The sequence below is a fragment of the Miscanthus floridulus genome, chromosome 10 (genome assembly GCF_019320115.1).
Source record: "Miscanthus floridulus cultivar M001 chromosome 10, ASM1932011v1, whole genome shotgun sequence".
NCBI lineage: Eukaryota > Viridiplantae > Streptophyta > Magnoliopsida > Poales > Poaceae > Miscanthus > Miscanthus floridulus.
This window is the reverse complement of record NC_089589.1, coordinates 10,624,586-10,643,996: the sequence shown is the minus strand read 5'-3', so window position 1 is coordinate 10,643,996 and position 19,411 is coordinate 10,624,586. Positions and strand designations below refer to the sequence as shown.

The 19,411-nt window shown below is 49.2% G+C and overlaps 2 protein-coding genes and 1 long non-coding RNA gene across 3 annotated transcripts; 2 read left to right on the top strand and 1 right to left on the bottom strand.

Moving 5' to 3' along the window:
• Positions 1–2,100: 2,100 nt before the first annotated feature.
• On the top strand, positions 2,101–9,362 carry LOC136486230 (protein Rf1, mitochondrial-like). Its single transcript, XM_066483101.1, has 2 exons — positions 2,101–3,744; positions 9,312–9,362. Exon 1 carries the CDS (start codon positions 2,461–2,463, stop codon positions 3,208–3,210), a length of 750 nt encoding a protein of 249 aa, XP_066339198.1. The 5' UTR covers positions 2,101–2,460; the 3' UTR covers positions 3,211–3,744; positions 9,312–9,362.
• Positions 9,363–9,872: 510 nt separating this feature from the next.
• Positions 9,873–12,871, bottom strand: LOC136487642 (uncharacterized). Its single transcript, XM_066484744.1, has 3 exons — positions 10,784–12,871; positions 10,557–10,675; positions 9,873–10,457 (listed from the first exon to the last, which is right to left on the bottom strand). The coding sequence occupies exons 1-3, from the start codon at positions 11,967–11,969 to the stop codon at positions 10,023–10,025; spliced, it is 1,740 nt and encodes a 579-aa protein (XP_066340841.1). The 5' UTR covers positions 11,970–12,871; the 3' UTR covers positions 9,873–10,022.
• Positions 12,872–13,969: 1,098 nt separating this feature from the next.
• On the top strand, positions 13,970–19,403 carry LOC136486231 (uncharacterized). The gene is made up of 6 exons (XR_010766733.1): positions 13,970–14,774; positions 14,886–15,018; positions 16,324–16,464; positions 16,682–17,883; positions 18,609–18,712; positions 18,812–19,403. It is a non-coding gene; the product is annotated as an uncharacterized lncRNA (long non-coding RNA).
• The last annotated feature ends 8 nt before the right edge of the window (positions 19,404–19,411 follow it).

The window sequence follows — 19,411 nt, the reverse complement described above, 5'->3', positions numbered from 1 at the left end:
GAGGTGCTTCTGTGGCCCGGTGACTGCAATTATTTTATGTCAGTATGTTGTAATTATACAGTCGGGAGGGGATGACAGGAAAACTGTAATTCTCCTGTCGTGGCTTCGTCGACAAAAAAACCAATATTTCCTGTCGGTACGAGTTTATTTTTCTGTTGGTTTAACACCGACAGGAAATTTTATTCCTTGTCGGTACACATATTTTCTCTGTCGTCATTTACCGACAGAAGCAAAAATTCTAGACTTGGCGACCCACAATTTTCCTGTCGACGTCCACCGACAAGAAAAATAGTAAACCGACAGTAAAATAATACCACCGACAAAAAAAAGTTATTCCCCTGTCGCTTTAGTTCTGTCGGAATTTTTCTGTCGGTATACCGACAATTTTTTTTAATTTTCCTTGTCGCTTTTTTGCTTTTTTTGTCGGTTTTTTACCGACAGGAAATTTTTGGTTTCCAGTAGTGAGATACTCAATCTGTAGCTTGTGTAGTACCCATGATTCAACCGTCAATGTTCTTTTATCGAATCAACAAATGTGTTTTGGTCGGGTTCTAGACCATTGAATATTGGGGCATGTTTAGGTTTTGGAGTTGGTTGGTGGATTTAGCATAAGAGCTATATTTTGGTTTTAGTGGAAGAGAGTGCTTCTAGACCATCGATTGCATGGACCAAGGGTCCAAGGTTAATCATGAAGAAATAAGAGAAGGTGTTTGTTAAAATATATGTTGGAAGGGCTAGCGCCCGAACGCGGCTACCGTTCGAGTGCATCGACCACGCCCTTTCCCGTCTCCACGTAACATAAGCGCACCCCGTCCTATCCCCGTAACAAAAGCACGCCCGTAACCACGCAACGCCGTAACAAAACAGGAGCGTGCCCCCGTGTCCGCCTCACCCCGCCTGCGGATGCACGTCGTGGAGGCATCTAATGGCCTCAGGTGCCTGCATGGTAACCCACGTCGGCGCCCCAGTAGCAGCAGCAGGGGGCCTGCGGCAGGTGGGCCACATTACAACATATGCAACACCCGATCTACTTTTGATACATCCAGATGCAACACTTGCAAGATACGTCTGAAGACAGATGAAACACTTGAAACATGCATCTGAAACATTTGCAAAAACACTTAAAAATCATTGCAAACCATATGCAACATCCGAATAAAACATTTGGAACATACGTGTGAAGCATATGCAACATCCAGAGAAAACACACTTGCAACATACGTGTGAAAAAACAGATGAAACATTAGGAACAGAAGCTTGCAACATATGTATACAACCATTGCAACATATGCAATATCCTGATCTACTTTTGCAACATCTATATGAAACACTTGCAACATACCTCTGAAACAACTAAAACACTTCAAACAGATGCTTGCAACATGCGATTTTAAGCGCAACATCTACTTGCTGCTTAGACGAAATGGAGGATCATTGACGCGAAGCTCAATGACGCTGAGTGGCGAGGGGGGATGCCAACGGGTAGGCAGCTGCACGGTTCCGGCGAGCGGCTACGTGGCTCCAGCGATAGGGCAGGTGGGTGCGGTCCCCGCAGAGAGCGACCCAGCAGCGGAGAAGGTGAGCAGTGGGCGGGCGGCTGGTGGAGTCAGACACAGAGGGCGTTAGCGTGGTGGATAAGGCGTTCTGAACAAGCGGATATGAGTGGGTCGATGGGTGCGTTCGGGCGGACAGGGTGGACGGACGTCTTATTCTAATCATTATCGAATATGTATTTTTATTTTACATTCTTTCATATGTAATTTAAGGATGTACTCCCTACATCCCAAATTGTAAGTCATTCCAAGAATTTTGGAGAGTCAAAGCTTCTCAAGTTTGACCAAAATTATAAAAAAAATTACAAAGATTTATGACATCAAATAGGTATACTATAAAAATATAATTAACAAAGAATCTATTGGTACTTAGTTGGTATCATAAATGTTATTATCTTATTATATAAACTTGGTCAAACTTAAGATGCTTTGACTCTCCAAGATTCTTGGAATAACTTACAATTTGGGATGGAGGAAGTATTATGCTAAATTTTAATATAATAACCCCCCTGTCCTTTGGAAAGAAAAACAAGAGGCATTTTTGTTTTGAACGGAACAAAGAAACAAGAGGCCTCCAATTCCTCCATACGAATCTCTCCGTACGTGTCAACGGCAGCAAAAAGAAACAGTTACAAGCCAGTTGAAAGCTTCCGTCCTACGACTCCGACGCGCCCACGGCCCACTTGCGCCCGTAGGCCATCGCCCAACCCGCCGCCGCTCGCCGCCTCCCGACGTTCCCGCTCCTGCGCTCAATCGCTCACCCCGTCACAGCTCTGCACGGCGCAGCACTCGCGGCTCCGCCTAGCCCACGCGAATTGCTCTGCTTCACAGATCCGGAGGCGGACGCAGCGTCGTCCGTGCCTCTCCGCGCCGGGCCAGTATCCACGCGCGCGCACCCCCCGTCGGCATGTCCCGTCGCGTGAGCGCCGCCCGCGACCGGTGCTTGGAGCTGGAGCGCGTCATCGCAGACCGAGCAAGGTCGGGGAGCCTTGGTGTCGACGACGCGTTCAAGCTGTTCGATGAATTGCTGCCCCACGCCAGGCCTGCCTCGGTTCGTGCTTTCAACCACCTGCTTACCGTTGTCGCTCGCGCCCGATGCTCTTCAACCTCCGAGCTTGCCGTCTCCCTCTTCAAGCGGATGGCCTGCGCCAGCTCCAACAAGGTGGCTCCTGACCTGTGCACGTACAGCATCCTCAGTGGATGCTTCGGTCGCATGGGACACCTGGAGTATTGTTTCGCCGCCTTTGGCCTCATCCTTAAGACGGGCTGGAGGGTCAGTAACATAGTCATCAATCAACTGCTCAACGTCCTCTGTGACGTGAAGAGGGTGGACGAGGCCATGGACATATTGCTCCGACGAATGCCTGAGTTTGGCTGCACGGCGAATGTAGTTTCCTACAACACGGTTCTCAAGGGTTTATGCAATGAAAAGAGAGCTGAGGAGGCACTTGAGCTGCTGCACATGATGGCTGATGATGGACATGGAAGCTGCACACCAAATGTTGTGACATACATTACGATGATTGATGGCCTGTGCAAAGCTCAAGCTGTTGACAAGGCCAAGGGTGTCCTTCTGCAGATGATTGATAAAGGTGTCAAGCCAAACGTCCAGACATATAACTGTCTGGTCCTTGGGTACGTCTCTACAGGACAATAGAAAGAGGTGGTCCGAATGCTCGAAGAAATGTCCGCACGTGGTCTTCAGCCAAATGTTGTTACTTATGGTTTGCTGCTCGATTATCTCTGCAAGAATGGAAAATGCTTAGAGGCCAGAAAGATTTTTGATTCCATGATTAGGAAGGGCATAAAACCTGATGTAACTATCTATGACATTCTTATTCACGGGTATGCTGCTAAAGGTGTTAGTCGCTGAATTCTCACTCTTGGTAGTAGGAGAATTCTTATTCTCATCGAGAGAGGATGACACTAGGAGTTGGGGCAATTTTCTTGTCTGTTTCTCACACAAGCTCACACAAAATGCCATGCCAACCTGAGGGGTTGGGGTTACATATTTATAGGCTGCTAGCCAGCCAAGCATATGCCAAGATGCTAGTCTAAGATGCTAGTTTAAGATGCTAATATGCTGTCCTAACTAAGATGCTGTCCTCTAGTCTAAGATGTTGTCCTCTAAGATGCTGTCCTCTAGTCTAAGATGCTGTCCTAAAAACAGAAAAACAGCCACAAGGACCATGTGAGCATCACAGCCCCACAAAGACCAGCCACACATGAGACTTATCCATCATTCTCCCCTTAAGTCTTGTGCGTCATCTTGTGGGAGAGTTGAACCATCCCGGTCCTGGAGCAGAGCTCAAGGAACTTGATCCTCCCAAGGGGCTTGGTGAGCAGGTCCGTAAGCTGGTCCTTGGTGTTGATGTAGCTCGCCTTGATGCTCCCTTCCTCCAAACAGCCTCGGATGAAGTGGTACCTCACCCGGATGTGCTTGCTGCGTTCGTGGAACACAGGGTTCTTTGCCAGGGCCAGAGCGGACTTGCTGTCCACCCTGAGCTCCACCGCTCTAGTGTCTCTGTCGAGGAGATCACCAAGCAGTCGAGCGAGCCAGAGCGCCTGAGTTGAAGCGGTGAAGGCCGCTATGTACTCGGCCTCGCAGCTGGACAGGGCCACCACCTGCTGCTTGACCGACTGCCAGCTAACGAGGCACTTGCCGAGGAAGAAGAGGATCCCGCTCGTGCTCTTGCTGGTGTCGATGTCACCGGCGTGGTCGCTGTCGCTGTACCCGACGAAGTGTGCCGCCCCAGGGCACCTCGGGTAGTAGAGGCCGTGGTCGAGAGTCCCCGCAACGTAGCGGATGATCCTCTTCACAGCCTGCTGGTGCTCCATCGTCGGTCGCTGCATGAACCGACTAACGTAGCCGACGGAGAATGCCAAGTCCGGCCGTGTGTGGGCGAGGTAGCGAAGGCTCCCCACAAGATGCCGGTACTGCGTAGCGTCCACCTCCTCCGTCGTGCTGTCGCGGCTCAGCTTCAGCCTCTCCTCCATCGGAGTGAGAGCTGGGTTGCAGTCGGTGAGCCCAGCTAGCTCAACGACGCGCTTGGCGTAGGCGGTCTGTCGAAGCGTGACCCCAGAGTCATCCTGGTGCACCTCGATTCCCAGGTAGAAGGAGAGAGGCCCCAGGTCACTCATCTGGAAGGTGGCCTTCATCTCTTCCTTGAATGCCGCCACCTCCGCATCCTTGGTGCCGGTGATCACCAAGTCGTCGACGTAGACACCCACCAGCAGGGCATTTCCTCCATTGCCCCGTCGGTAGATGGCCGCCTCGTGCGGGCTTTGCTCGAAGCCCATCCCCTTTAGCGTGGAATCCAACTTGGCATTCCACGCCCTCGGTGCCTGCCGCAAGCCATAGAGGGCCTTGCGCAGGCGGAGCACCTTGCCCTCCTTGTCGGGGATCGCAAATCCCAGCGGCTGGTGCACGTAGACCTCCTCCTTCAAGTCGCCGTTAAGGAACGCCGACTTGACGTCCATGTGATGAACACGCCAGCCCTCCTGGGCAGCTAGCGCAAGGAGGAGTCGCATGGACTCCATCCGTGCCACGGGAGCAAAGGCGTCGTCGAAGTCGACCCCCTCCTGCTGCACGAAACCTCGTGCCACCAAGCGAGCCTTGTGCTTGACGATGGCGCCGGCTTCATCCCTCTTCAGCTTGTACACCCACTTAAGGGTGATCGCGCGGTGGCCACGTGGAAGGTCAGCAAGCTCCCAGGTGCGGTTCTTCTCAACCGCATCCATCTCCAACTGCATCGCGGCGCGCCATGCCGCGTGTCTCTCGGCCTCTGCGAACGACCGAGGCTCGCCGTCGTCACATGCAAGGTGCAACTGCGCCTCTAGGTCCTCCAGGTCGTGAGGCACCAGTCACGGCACCAACTGGTCGCCGAGAAGGTTCTCCATCGTACGGTACCGCAACGGCTCGCCGTCGTGGTACGCGTCGATGCGCTCCTCGTCGTGAGAGAGCGGAGTAGCGAGCTCAACCGGGCTGTGCTCGACACGAGCTGGTGTTGGAGTAGACGTGCCCGGAGAGGTGCCTGTCGGTGCTGGAGTGCGTGGCGTTGTCGGCTGTGGTGAAGCCGACGAAGAACTCATCGCAGCCGAGGTCCTGGCTGGAGAGCGTGGAGCTGTCGGAGTAGCAGGCGCCGGGGTCGGTGGAGGCTCGGGGACTGGGGTAGACGCGCTCGCCGAAGAAGAGCTGCCTATTCCCCCAGCTCCCTCGAAGTGGACGTACTCGACAGTGAAGTCGTCGTACGTCGGAGCCGAGCCATCGTCCACCGCCTTGTCCCACGCCCATCCTTGCCCTTCGTCGAACACAACGTCGCGCGCCGTGCGCACACGCTGTGTCTTCGGGTCGAGGATGCGGTAGGCCTTCGAGCCCAACGCGTAGCCGATGAACACTCCCGGAGTGCTCCTATCGTCGAGCTTGCTGATGTGGCCAAGCTCCTTGGCGAACGCGAGGCAGCCGAAGACCCGCAAGTGGGAGACCGCCGGCTTGCGCCCATGCCAAGCCTCGTACGGCGTCCTGCCGTCGAGCGCCTTGGTAGGCGAGCAGTTGAGGATGTAGACGGCCGTCACCACTGCCTCTTCCTAGAAGACAGCCGGCATCCTCCTCTGCTTGAGGAGGGCCCGAGCCATCCCCACAACCGTCTGGTTGCGCCGCTCGACGACGCCGTTCTGCTGCGGGTTGTACGGCGCGGAGTAGTGGCGCTGAATGCCCTCGTCAGCGCAGTACGACGCGAATTCAGCCGCCGTGAATTCGTCGCCGTTGTCGGTGCGCAGCACGCGCAGCTTGCGGCCGCACTCCGCCTCCGCAGCAGCCTGCGCGCGTCTGATGGCGTCCGCAGCCTCTCCCTTGCTGCCGAGGACCATCACCCACATGTAGCGGGAGAGGTCGTCGATGAGCAGCAGGAAGTAGCGTCGTCCTCCCGGTGTGGCCGGTGTCACCGGGCCACACAAGTCCCCGTGCATGAGCTCGAGCCTCTCCTTGGCTCGAAAGCTCGCCCGCTGGGGAAAGGGGAGTCGCCTCTGCTTCGTCAACACGCAGACGTCGCAGAGCTGCTCCACATGGTCGAGGCACGGCAGGCCTCGCACCATCTCCGTGGCACTGAGCCGCTTCAGGGCCTCAAAGTGAAGGTGCCTGAAACGCTCGTGCCACTGCCACGCCTCGTCGTCCCGACGAGCAGCGAGACAGAGGGGTTGTGCCACCTGCATGTTAAGGACGTAGAGTCGATTTGCGCTTCTGGATACCTTGGCAAGAAGGCGACGACGATGATCCCAAATCCTCATGACTCCGTCCTCAACCACCACGCACGAACCGTTCTCATCCAGCTGTCCCAAGCTGATGATGGAGTTCCTCAACGCGGGGATGTAGTAGACTCCGGTGAGCAGCCTGTGCTCACCAGACACGGCGGTGAAGATGATGGAGCCGACGCCCTTGATCTCCACGCCGGAGGCATCCCCAAACTTGACAGAGCCTCGGACGCTAGAGTCAAGCTCGGTGAAGAACTCCCGTCGACCGGTCATGTGATGGGTGGCGCCGGTGTCGAGGCACCACCCGCCAGTCTTGTCGTTGCCGGAGCTGTCGCCGAGGAGGGCGTGTGCTTTTGGCTCGTCAAGGTGGAGGAGAGCCGCTGCGGCCGGTGCCGCTGGAGGTAGCTCGATGCTGGCATGTGCCATGAACAGAGCCGGCTCCTCCTCCACCTGTGCGACGTGGGCCTGGCCGCGTCGTGGCTGTCGACAGTCCTTGGCCCAATGGCCAAGCTGGCCGCAGTTGCGGCAGGCGTCGTCTCGTGCCGGCTTGTGCCTGCCGGCGGCGCCGCCCTAGGCGCCTCCGCGGGCATCACCCTCGGCACGTCCTCACGCCCCGGCCTGGGCGTCTCTGCGCGCCTTGCGTGGCTTGCCACGCTTGCGGCCGCCTGTCGCGGAAGAAGGCTCCCCCTTCCTCCGGTCACCTTGGCTGGCAAGCCACTGCTCCCGAGTGAGAAGGAGCTTCCCGCCAGTGGTGATGGGCCCCGAGAGGGACTGTGGCTCATCGCTGTCGACGACCTTGAGGCGACCTATCGCCTCCTCGATCGACATCGTGGAGAGATCCAGCAGAGACTCGATCGAGCGAGCCATCTGCTTGTACTTCTCGGGGACGCAGCGGAAGAGCTTTTCGATAGCTCTCTCCTCGCCGTAAGTGTCGTCGCCGAACTGCACCATCTTCTGCAACAGAGTGTTGAGACGGAGAGCAAAGTCATCAACATCCTCACCTGGCTTGAAGGCCAGGTTCTCCCACTCCTTGCGAAGTGCCTGCAGTGTGGACTTGCGGGCGCGGTCGCTGCCGATGCGTGCCGCAGCGATGGCGTCCCAAGCCTCCTTGGTAGTCCGCTTGCTGGTAAGCGAGAACTGTATCTCGGGCGGGACTGCAGCGATGAGAGCATCCAACGCCCGTCGATCTAGGTCGTAGTCGACGTCGCCGTAACGGACTGCCTCCCACATGTGCCGCACCTGGAGCTTTACCCTCATCACCGCAGCCCACTCGACGTAGTTGGTCTTGGTGAGGGTAGGCCACCCACCGCTGGGACCGACGTCCCTGACAATAGCCTGGAGCCCGTGGTAACTACGGTACCGATCCGGGGAGAGAGAGCCACGCTGCCTGTGAAGGCTGCGCTCTCCATCGACCCGTCGGTACCGATCTGGGGAGAGAGAGCCACGCTGCCTGTGAAGGCCGCGCTCTCCATCGACCCGTCCGCCACCGTTGTCGTGCGCGCCTCCTCCAGGAGCGCCGCCGCCGTGCGCGCCTCCTCCAGGAGCGCCACCGGCGCGTCCGCGCCTGTCTGGGCTGCCGCCGCGCTCGTGGGCGTGCGCGGCTGCCCCAGGAGCGCCACCGCCGTGCGCGCCTCCTCCAGGAGCGCCGCCAGCGCGTCCGCGCCTGTCTGGGCTGCCGCCACGCTCGTGGACGTGCATGGCTGCCCACTGCGCCGCCCGCGCTCGCGCTGCCTCCCTCTCTAGCAGCTCGAGGTCCGCGTCGGCGGTGTCATCAGCGGAAATGGAGCTGCCGATGCTGCCGCGCAGAGCCTCGACCTCCGCCGCCGCCGCACGCGCTGCATTCGCCGCCGCTCTGGCTGCTACCAGCTCCGCTGCTGCCAGCCTCGACGCCCTTGCCGCCGCCGCCGCAGCGGTCTCTGCCGCCGCAGCGGTCTCTGCCGCCGCTCGCTCGCGTTCCTCTACTGCGGCAAGTTTGGCCTCCTGCCGACGCCGCGTGCTCGAGGCGACCGAGCGCTGAGACTGCCCTGCGGACATGACGCGCTACCAGGGGGCTGCTGCGTGGGGAGAGGGCTGCTTCAGACGAGCTGGGAGAGGAGTGAACAGGAGCGGCCGGAGGAGCTGCTGCTGCCAACAGCTGGGGCTGTTGTGGGGCTGGGAGAGAAGATGAGCAAGAGATGCTCAGGCTACAGGATAATACGGCTCTGATACCAGTTGTTAGTCGCTGAATTCTCACTCTTGGTAGTAGGAGAATTCTTACTCTCATCGAGAGAGGATGACACTAGGAGTTGGGGCAATTTTCTTGTCTATTTCTCACACAAGCTCACACAAAATGCCATGCCAACCTGAGGGGTTGGGGTTACATATTTATAGGCTGCTAGCCAGCCAAGCATATGCCAAGATGCTAGTCTAAGATGCTAATATGCTGTCCTAGCTAAGATGCTGTCCTCTAGTCTAAGATGCTGTCCTCTAGTCTAAGATGCTGTCCTGAAAACAGAAAACAGCCACAAGGACCATGTGAGCATCACAGCCCCACAAAGACCAGCCACACATGAGACTTATCCATCAAAAGGAGCCCTTGCTGATTTGACTGATCTCCTAGATCTGATGGTAGCAAATGGTATTTCCAATGTTCAAAAAAACGCTAGGCGCTAGCCTACTGACTAGCGCCTAGGAAGATTAAACGTAGATTAAACGTGATTAATCGTTTGTGTGTTTTTTAATTATTTTAATATTTTTGTGCTGCTGAGACCAAGATGAGTAGTAAATACTAAATACTAAATAGTACTCAGTAATAACTTGGAGTAATGGACATACATCTTGCTCTTTCTGCACACTTGTTGACATAATTTCCTCTCCTCCTTGGCTTCTTGCATCCAACAGCAGCTAACCATGAAAGAGAGACAAGTTAATAATCTGAAAACCAGACAATCAAATGATAGGCAAAGAGTAGAAACTCATCTATGAGGGGCAGCTCAATATTGTACATGCACAACCAAGCTTCTAGACAACAGAGCAGCAGCCAATCAGCAGCACAGGTCACAAGATCACAGGAAAATATATAGACAACACTAACAGATCATCACTTGCCTTAATGGTCCACAAATTAAATAGAAGTACAGCACATAATAATGGTCTTATGGTCCACACACAAATTCAAGATAAATAGTTAGATATTAATATCTAGATAACTTGGCAGCATGCTGCCATAATGCAATCTCCTTACTCCGCAAATGTGGTGGAGTTTAGAATTGCTTCTTCATCCTCCTCATCTTCATAGTCAATGTCATCTTGATAATCAGGATCATCCGATTCAGATTCCCACTCTTCTTCATCCACCTCTCTAGCCACTCTTGCACTCCTATGAGGTTGGAGCTGTTCATTAGTTCCCATTGCTTCTCCAAGGACACTCCATGGTATCCCAGTACCCGGCATTTCTCCCTCATCTTCCTCATCTCTAAACACAACCAATGCATGATCATCCCCGCCGTCAAAGAAGAATCCTTGAGCTTCAGAAGCATCCTTACTTAGAAGCACTTCATAGTTACTCTTTCTAGCGATCTTCTCCTTCTTGGACATCAATTTATTATTGAATTGGATGAATACTAGAGAGTTGAGACGCTCTGTTGTCAACCTATTCCTTCTCTTTGTATGATGCTGTACATTACAAACCAAAAACCATGGAATTCACATCAGCTGATCAGCACTTGTACACCAAATTGGGAATAAAGAGCAATTGGTAGACTACAAACTGACCTGTTCAAAAGTGCTCCAATTCCTTTCACATCCAGAAGCGCTAGAAGTCAGTGAGAGGATTCTAATAGCCATTCTTTGCAAATCTGGTGTTCCACCTCCATAAAGCCTCCACCAAGATGCTACAAAATGAAGTGAAATATATCAAATATGTGCAGAATTGATTGCAACAAAATCTGGACAGATTTGATTGAAGGAAATATATGGACAGAATTGATGCAAAAGCTTACCCGGATTGAACTCAAAGCGTTCACAGCTCTTTGCCATCTTTTTTGAGAAGTTTCCTTGTCTCTTTTGGAATTTCTCCAAGTCCTCATTAACAGTCCTATATTCCTTATCATCATCACCATAATAAAAGGTTTCCACACATTGCATGAATTTTTCAACCACAGTTGGATCAGAGAATATTGCTACATTGCTATAACTGTAGTAGGGATTCAGCATATATGCAGCCACATGAGTTGGAGAATCAAGCCTACCCTTCATTTTCTTGTCAACAATAGCCATGACTTCTTTGTAGTTCTTTTCCACATTTCCAAATGCCTCCTTTATCTCCCTCTTTGCCTTGAGAAGTTCTCCGTACACATAACCCATAGATGGCTTCACATCCCCATCAACTAAGCGTAGCACTTTCACCAAGGGCTCAAAGACCTTCAAACAAAGGGACACATCTCTCCAAAAATTAATGTTCAACACCGTAGCTATAGCATCCTTGCCCTTCTTGGACTTCACATCAGGTAAGTCATACCACTTTGAATCAACCACCATCTTTCTCAGACAATCTTTCTTTTCCATCATACTTTGCAATGTAAGATAGGCTGTAGCAAATCTAGTTACCCCTGGCCTAATGATTTCTCTCTTCAAGGTGAAGGACCTTAAGCATGCCAAAGTTCGGTGGTGACCATAGACAAAGATAGTGAATGATTTCGCAAGATCAATTGTTTTCTTGAACTTTGGAAGGTTGCCAATACCTTGCAGCATCAAATTGACAGTATGAGTTGCACAAGAAGTCCAAAATATGTTTGGTCTCTTAAGGCTCAGCAATGCCTTTGCTCCCATGTTGTTAGAAGCATTATCTGTCACAATTTGCACCACATTTTCAGCACCAACATCCTCAATTGCCTTATCAACCAACTCATATATAACTTCACTAGTGTGTGACACATCTGACATCTCCTTTGACTTGATAAAAGTTGTTCCCTCACTAGTATTTGTGCACAGGTTCATAATACTTCTTCTCTTCATATCTGTCCAAGCATCAGTCATGATGGAGCAGCCATGCTTAATCTTCTCATCTTCACGGTCTTGTAGCAAGCTCTTGGTTCTTGCATGCTCCTCTTCCAATAATTTCCCCCGAAGATCATACTGAGTTGGAGGGTGGAAACCAGGACCAAATTGCCCAATAGCTTCAACCATTTCCCTAAACTCATCATTATCACAGGCATTGAATGGAATAGCTGCAGAATAGATTGGTACAAAATTAAATTCCAGCAACTAATCATGAATGGATTACAATAATTATGAAGGCTGCAACAATAAGGAATGATCAATTAGTGTGAAGTACAAAACATACCATGTGTATACACCCATCTAGCAACATATTGCTGCACTTTGTGTGTTCTCTCTTTCCAAAGTGCATCATTTATGTTTTGTTGCCTCTTAGCTTCGGCATTGCTTAAGTTGGGATCAATCGGTCTTGCAAATTTGTCCAAGGGTCCTAGCTTGCAAGGCGTATTTGAGCTTCCAACAAGTGACTCAACTTCTACCACTTCCTGTTCAGCTGTTGAAAGCTGCACATTCTCCCTAACCTCTTTGTCATGCTGCTGCTTATCTCTTTTCTTCTTTGCTGTTTCATCAAGATTCCTCTTGCACTTTTGCTTCACTTCCTCACTCACTTTTGAGCACTTCACAATAGATGTGCCAACATGAGCAAGATGCTGCTTAAGGCGATAAATTCCTGCTGTGCTCTCTTGGCCACAAAAAAGACACTTGACTCTGTTCTTGTCATTGGGATCACAGAGACGCCCCCACTCCCAGCCTATATCAGATGATTTCCTCTTTAGGTGGTTGTCAACCTCATTGACTTCTGGAGCCGCTGCCTCAGTACCAGCAGCAGCTGCAGCTTCGGACGTTGCCATGCTAATCCCAATCCAAGAACAGGATTAGAAGGCATAATAAGGACCAAAGATGAACCCATCATAAGGACTAAGGAGCTACTGAGCAGACAGGTACCAATACACATTCAATCTTAACCCTAAATCCCCAATCCAATTCATCAATTGAGTGATTGACATGCACAAATCAAAATTGCAGACTACATAGCAAGGGAAGATGGGAGAGACCGATGGAGCACCTGGAGAGAAGGAGCAGAGGCTGTGCCGGCGGTGGAGACCCCTGCGTGGCTGCTCCTGCAGTGGAGAAGCGGAACACAGCAACTATGGCCTCTGTGTCGGGACTGGCGACTGGGCGTCCGTCGGCCTCTGCGTCGAATCTCGGGACTGGCGATGAGGCAGCAGCTCGCCGGCAGGAGGCGGGGCTGCGGGAGGAGGAGGCACGCGAGAGCCGAGATGCGGGCGACGGCGACAGAAGCCCCGATGCCTCTCTCTGTTCCTTTTCGCGCCCGCTAGCCAGGTGATTTCGCGCCCGCCGCTCTTCTTTTCCGCGCGCAAGGGCGCGATTTCCCGCCCCCGTTCCTTTCCTTGCGCGCGCGCTTCTGCGCGCGATTTCCACCGCCCAGCGACGTTTTTTCTCCGATTCCGCGACGTTTACTCGCTGCAACGCGTGTAGACGAGCGCCTAGGACCGCCCAGCGTCTAATTGAACGCCTACCCCCTAAACGAGACGTTGGGCCACCGTTCAGCGACTAAACTCGATTAAACGGCGTTTAATAACGTTTTTTTGAACCTTGGGTATTTCACCTGATCATTACATCTTCAACATAGTGTTCTATGCATATGCTAAAAAGGCAATGATAGATGAGGCAATGCACATTCTTAGAAAAATGAGGCAGCAAGGATTGAGTCCTGATGTAGTCACTTATGGAACATTAATCGATGCACTTTGCAAGTTGGGAAGAGTGGATGATGCTGTGCTTAAATTCAATCAGATGATCAATGAAGGAGTGACTCCAAACATTGTTGTTTTTAGCTCCCTGGTTTATGGACTATGCACCGTTGACAGATGGGAGAAGGCCGAGGAATTATTTTTTGAAATGTTGGATCAAGGAATCCGTCCCGATGTTGTGTTCTTCAACACAATAATGTCTAATTTATGCAAAGAAGGACGGGTCATGGAAGCCCAGAGTGTCATTGACTGGATGGAATGTGTAGGCATGACACCTGATGTTATCTCGTATACTACATTAATAGGTGGCCACTGCTTAGCTGGTACAACTGATGAAGCATCAAAGTTACTTGATGTTATGCTCTCAGTTGGCTTGAAACCGAACATTTTATCCTATGATACATTGCTTCATGGCTACTGTAAAGCTGGCAGGATAGATAATGCATATTGTCTTTTTCGAGAAATGTTGAGGAAGGGAGTTACGCCTGGAGCTGTGACTTACAGTACTATACTGCAAGGTTTATTTCAGACAGGGAGATTTTCTGAAGCAAAGGAACTCTACCTCAATATGATTAAAAGTGGAAAACATTGGGGCATTTACACATACAACATAATTCTAAATGGGCTTTGCAAAAATAATTGTGTTGATGAAGCATTTGAAATATTCCAGAGCCTGTGTTCTAAGGATCTTCATCCTAACATTATTACTTTCAATATTATGATCGGTTCTTTGCTCAAAAGTGGTAGTAAGAAAGATGCCATGGATCTGTTCGCTGCTATCGCTGCCCATGGTTTAGTTCCAGATATGGTGACCTATGGCTTAATGATGGAAAATCTCATAAAAGAAGGGTTGCTAGATGAGTTTGAGAATCTGTTTTTGGCAATGGAAAAGAGTGGATGCCTTCCAAACTCACGCATGCTAAATGCTATAGTTAGGAGGCTGTTGCGTGGAGGCGAGATAGTGAGGGCTGGGGCTTACCTCTCCAAAATTGATGAAATGAACTTCTCACTTTAGGCTTCCACTACATCCTTGCTAATATCACTTTTCTCCAGGGAGGAATATAAGAACCTTGCAAAGTCCCTACCTGAAAAGTACCATTTTCTTGAGGAGGTCAACAAGTGAGCATTATGTCAAACGGAATAAATTCTCAGCTGAGTGGTATGTCTATCTCATGCTCTATTTGTTTGATGAAATTCTTTAGGGAAATGTTGTACTGCTAGTGCGTGTCAGCATCCTATTTATCACCTGATAAAGTTATATTGTCTTCAGTCCCAGTTATCTTTACAGTGGGAATCAATTTTCAAACTATTGGGAGCACATGAGTTTCTGCCTTTTGTTGCTTAGTTTGTAAGAAATTCTTCACAGCTGGGAGTACAATCGTCTGGACTTCTTAATCCTTAAGGTGATTTCTATACACTATGCTTTGTGTTTTTCCCCACAGTTTGCAGTATCCCCCGCCACCCCTGAATATTTGTTGTTAGCAGTGCCTTTTTTCCCCACTAATAACTACTGTTTGGAGCTTTATTTTCCCAAATATCCTGCTAGCACTGTGTGCTGATTGTAGTTCCATGGAAAAGGTAAATCCAATATATATCATCTTCCATGGATCAAGAGGTTAACAAGATAGTAGTGGATGTACCAAATTTGACTTGATTTCTTCTACATTGCTTGTTGCTTAGATGTTTTCATAGATATTCATCTTATATTCTCTGTTGATGTAGAACCAGTGCTCCGTCCTCCGTTCTGGTTAGCCTTGTTAATACTTGTTGACTTGGTGCATTTAGGCAGATGCATGTATTACTTTTTAGAACTTTTTCTTGTTCCTTAAGTCGAATATTATGTTTCATATGTGCCATATTTGGATGAAGTTGAATATTTGATTCAACTTTGGAGGCTGGGAAGTGGGAATTTGCAGCAATTGATACCCCTTTCCTACAAATTCATTTTCAAACTATACTTTCTTAATTTTTCTTTTTCACAGTTTGTTTGTATACTAGTGTTTTCTGATGCTTTTGTAGTTTTGTGGTCTATTTCCCATGACTTGTTTTCTTTGTTCACTGCAATGCCTTCACTTTTGTATTAGAGGGAGCCCATGCACTACTCAGATTTCGCTTAACCTTTGTATTTACTTTTGTGTTAGACCATCCTCCTTTGGCTTGCACTTTCCTGATATCCAACTGATCGATTCCTTGCAGCTCCATGTCTATAAAGAAAGTAGAGCACTGGAAATCCCATCATGTCTTTATTTGTGGTGTCAATACCTCTAACCATCAATCCATCATGGTTATCTGAACTGGAGCAGTTTGGTTTTATGATAGCATCTGGAGCAGGGGTTTTAGCAAAGACCTTAGTGTTTGGCGTTATTTTTGTGCATGATTCTCAAATATAAGAATACCTAGCTATCCTCGAACTCTCAGAGAATTGCTTAATATAGAACTCTCTGTTAACTGCATTATATTCAAGCAGCTGACGTCACTATTGTAACAGCATCAACAAGAGAAAAGGTAATAAGAAAAAAAAGCTCAAAGCTGAATTCTCTACCCTTCCCACTGAGAAATACTTTTTGGTCCATAATGAATTGTTGATTACTTGGGCTAAACTATGAGAGCAGAGTTCTGATTATTTGTTGCTATCTCTTGCTTGATGAGTTTTACCTTTTCACGTGCCTTTTGTTCCCCTGTTCACTTATGTGTATCCTCTCATGAAGGTGGCAGCAAGAACAGTAAAACGCTGAGGAACGACCGTGGGAGCATCAGCAAGAAAAGCAGACAAGCGGTAGTGCAGGGGTGACATGGAGCAAACTGCAGCTGCTTAGCTTGGGCTTCATCTCTCGTCGCCAACAAGAGAGGTTTTTTAACCAGCTCTTTCTACTCACCCTGCTTTCTTCATATTTCTCTGAAACTAGTGTTGGATCGATGCTAGTGGAGCACTCAAAACGTTTTAGATTTTGAAACGAGCACACCATCTCAACAATTTGCACACCATTATATTCATGTGACTTGCAATTTGCACACCTTTTCTCGTGCCTTGTGTCCCTGTCCACTTATCTGTGTCCTCTCATGAAGGTATGACCAGCAAGAACAGTAGAACTCTCAGGAATGACCGCGGGAGCATCAGCAAGAAAAGCAGTAGTGCAGGGACGCCATGGAGCAAACTGTGGCTCCTGAGCTTGGGCTTCATCTGTCCCTGCCCGGACTCTCCCTCTGCTCACCCTGCTTCATATTTCTCTGAAACAAGTGGTGGATCAATGCTAGTGGCACACTCAAGGTTTCAGATTTTGAATTGAGCACACTATCTCGACAAGGCCATGTAAGTAAATTTTCCTTTTCCGATAAACAAGTGGGTGAAAACAATATTATTAGGACATAATAGGGTGAATGACTGAAAACAGCCTAATCTTCAAGACAGCAGAAGCAGTAACTGTCCAAAAGCTGTCAACTCTACTCTGTTCTGAAACACAGGAAACAGTGAACTCCTTTGCTGTTAAAGATTTATGTGGTTCATACAACAGGAGTATGATAGGAATGCCTAAGATCGCAATCTTAACTAGTCATGTTTGTGTGTTCTGTATGTCTTGATAGTACAGTCCGAAATTGGCAGAATTTGTTTTTTTTAATGTAATCATGGATTTCGGCCCTACTGAAAGTGCTAAAAAAGAGAATGAATCATAGATGCTGATGGAGGAAACTTTTGCTTGGTCTTGCATTCAGTTCAGATTCTGCACGGCACTGCTGGAGTAGCAGTACTGAGACATAAAATGTGGCATGTGTGCATCACTTCCCTTTGTGCTTTGACTCTGACGACTAACCACCATTATATTCAACAATTTGCACTCACCATTTTCAAGGCAGTTAAGTATTACAAACTATATTGCTAGGAGACCTTTCTTTTCATTTTTTTTCAAGACACTTGCATACGTATCCTTATCCCTATGTATATTTGTGGCGGTTGGTCCACCTGCACTGCACTTGCATCGCTCTCATTAGAATTGTCCACTTATGTGTATCCTCATGAAGGTGGCAGCAACAACAGTAAAACTCTGAGGAATGACCATGGGAGCATCAGCAAGAAAAGCGGACAAGCAGTAGTACAGGGGCGACACGGAGCAAACTGCAGATGCTTAGCTTGGGCTTCATCTCTCCTTGGCCAGAACCTCTCTCTGCTGACCCTGCTTTCTTCATATTTCTCTGAAACTAGTGGTGGATCGATGTTAGCGGAGCACTCAAGGTTTTGGATTTTGAATCAAACACTATCTGAACGAGTCCGTGTAAGTAAATTTTCTTTTCTGATAAACAAGTGGGTGAAAACAATATTATTAGGGCATAGTAGAGGTTAATTACTGAAATCAGCCAATGTTCAAGACATCAGAAGCGGTAACTGTCAAAACGCTGTCAGCTAAAAATCTGGTCTGAAACACAGCAAACAGTGAATTCCTTTGCATTAAAAGTTTATGTGGTGCATACAACAGGATTATGGTGGGACTGCATAAGATAGCAATCTTAACTAGTCATGTTTTTGTTTTGTATGTCTTGATAGTACACTAGTACAGTCCCATATTGCCACAATTTGTTTCTTTTCAAGTAATCATGGATTTCAAGTAAACAAGAGAATGAATGATAGATGCTGATGGAAGAAACTTTTTTTTAGATCTTGCATTCAGTTCAGATTGTGCACTGCACTGCTGGAGTAGCAGTACCAAGACATAAAACGTGGCATGTGTGCATCCCTTCACTTTATGTTCCATGGAACGCACACTGCTATGACTATGGCAACTAACCACCATTATATGCATGTGACTTGCAATTTGCACTCGCCATTATATTCATTTGATTTTTTTTCAAGACACTTGCATAAGTATCCTTACCCCTTAGCTGTATACATGTATTTGTGGCGGTGACTAGATTATCTGAGTTATACGCTGCATCTCTGGTCCACCTGCACTGCGCTCTCATTAGAATTGCTTGTATCTCAATCTCTTCCTTCTGTTTTCAGATTGCCTCTGAGGGTCTAAAGCACAGAGTGTTTGAGGTTTCCTTGGCTGATCCAGAGCGAGGAGGATCAGGCTCCAACTCTAGATATGGAGAATGCAATTGCAGGTGGCCAAAGCACAGTGCCCTTTTAATTGTATGGTTTCTAACCAATTTCAAACCAACAAAGTTTCTAAATGGTGTAATGTTGCTTTGCTGTATGTGCAGGGAACCCACCCTCCTGCCTCTCAGCTCGGTCAGCTGATGTACGAGACCAGTGAGAGCCATGAGGCAGCAAAAGATGGACATTGCCGTGCAGTTGTGCACTACAGTGGCGCAGCATCACCTCAAACAGGCCCAAGGAGTGCCACAGATATGTGGCTACCTTCACTCATCTGCCCAAGGAGTCCCACACAGTAGGCCAGCAACCCCAGGAGCAAATTAGTCCTACTGTGTGGGACTAATTTGTCGAGCAGCTTGGGCCTCAGCCACGCGCTCCAGCTACTTGGCAAATTGTCCCCTCATACCAGGCCCTGTCTCGGTCACCCTATTCGCCTTTAACCACCAGCCTATAGTGTGAATGAGACTATTTCCAGTCAGCTGCTCAAAAGTGACCTGGCAGATCTGGTGCAGTGATTATGTCTGGCTCCTGCTCTTTCTAATTTACTGGCCATGATCCGCGGTCTCCTTTTTGTTTGAACAAACTCTGGACAAATGTTGTCCTGTTAAAGTTTAAAAAACGATCTTATGTTCAGTCCCAGTTCACTAACTAAATGTATACATGTGCAACACATACTGGTTGGATTTGCTCACTTGTAAAACACAACA

Excerpts from the sequence above, each read along its gene's own strand:
- LOC136486230 (XM_066483101.1), top strand. The coding sequence starts at position 2,461 with ATGTCCCGTCGCGTGAGCGCCGCCCGCGACCGGTGCTTGGAGCTGGAG.
- LOC136487642 (XM_066484744.1), bottom strand. The coding sequence starts at position 11,969 with ATGGTTGAAGCTATTGGGCAATTTGGTCCTGGTTTCCACCCTCCAACT. Across the intron at positions 10,676-10,783 it reads ACGCTTTGAGTTCAATCCGG|CATCTTGGTGGAGGCTTTAT; the intron begins GTAAGCTTTTGC and ends TTCATTTTGTAG. Across the intron at positions 10,458-10,556 it reads ATTGGAGCACTTTTGAACAG|CATCATACAAAGAGAAGGAA; the intron begins GTCAGTTTGTAG and ends TGTAATGTACAG.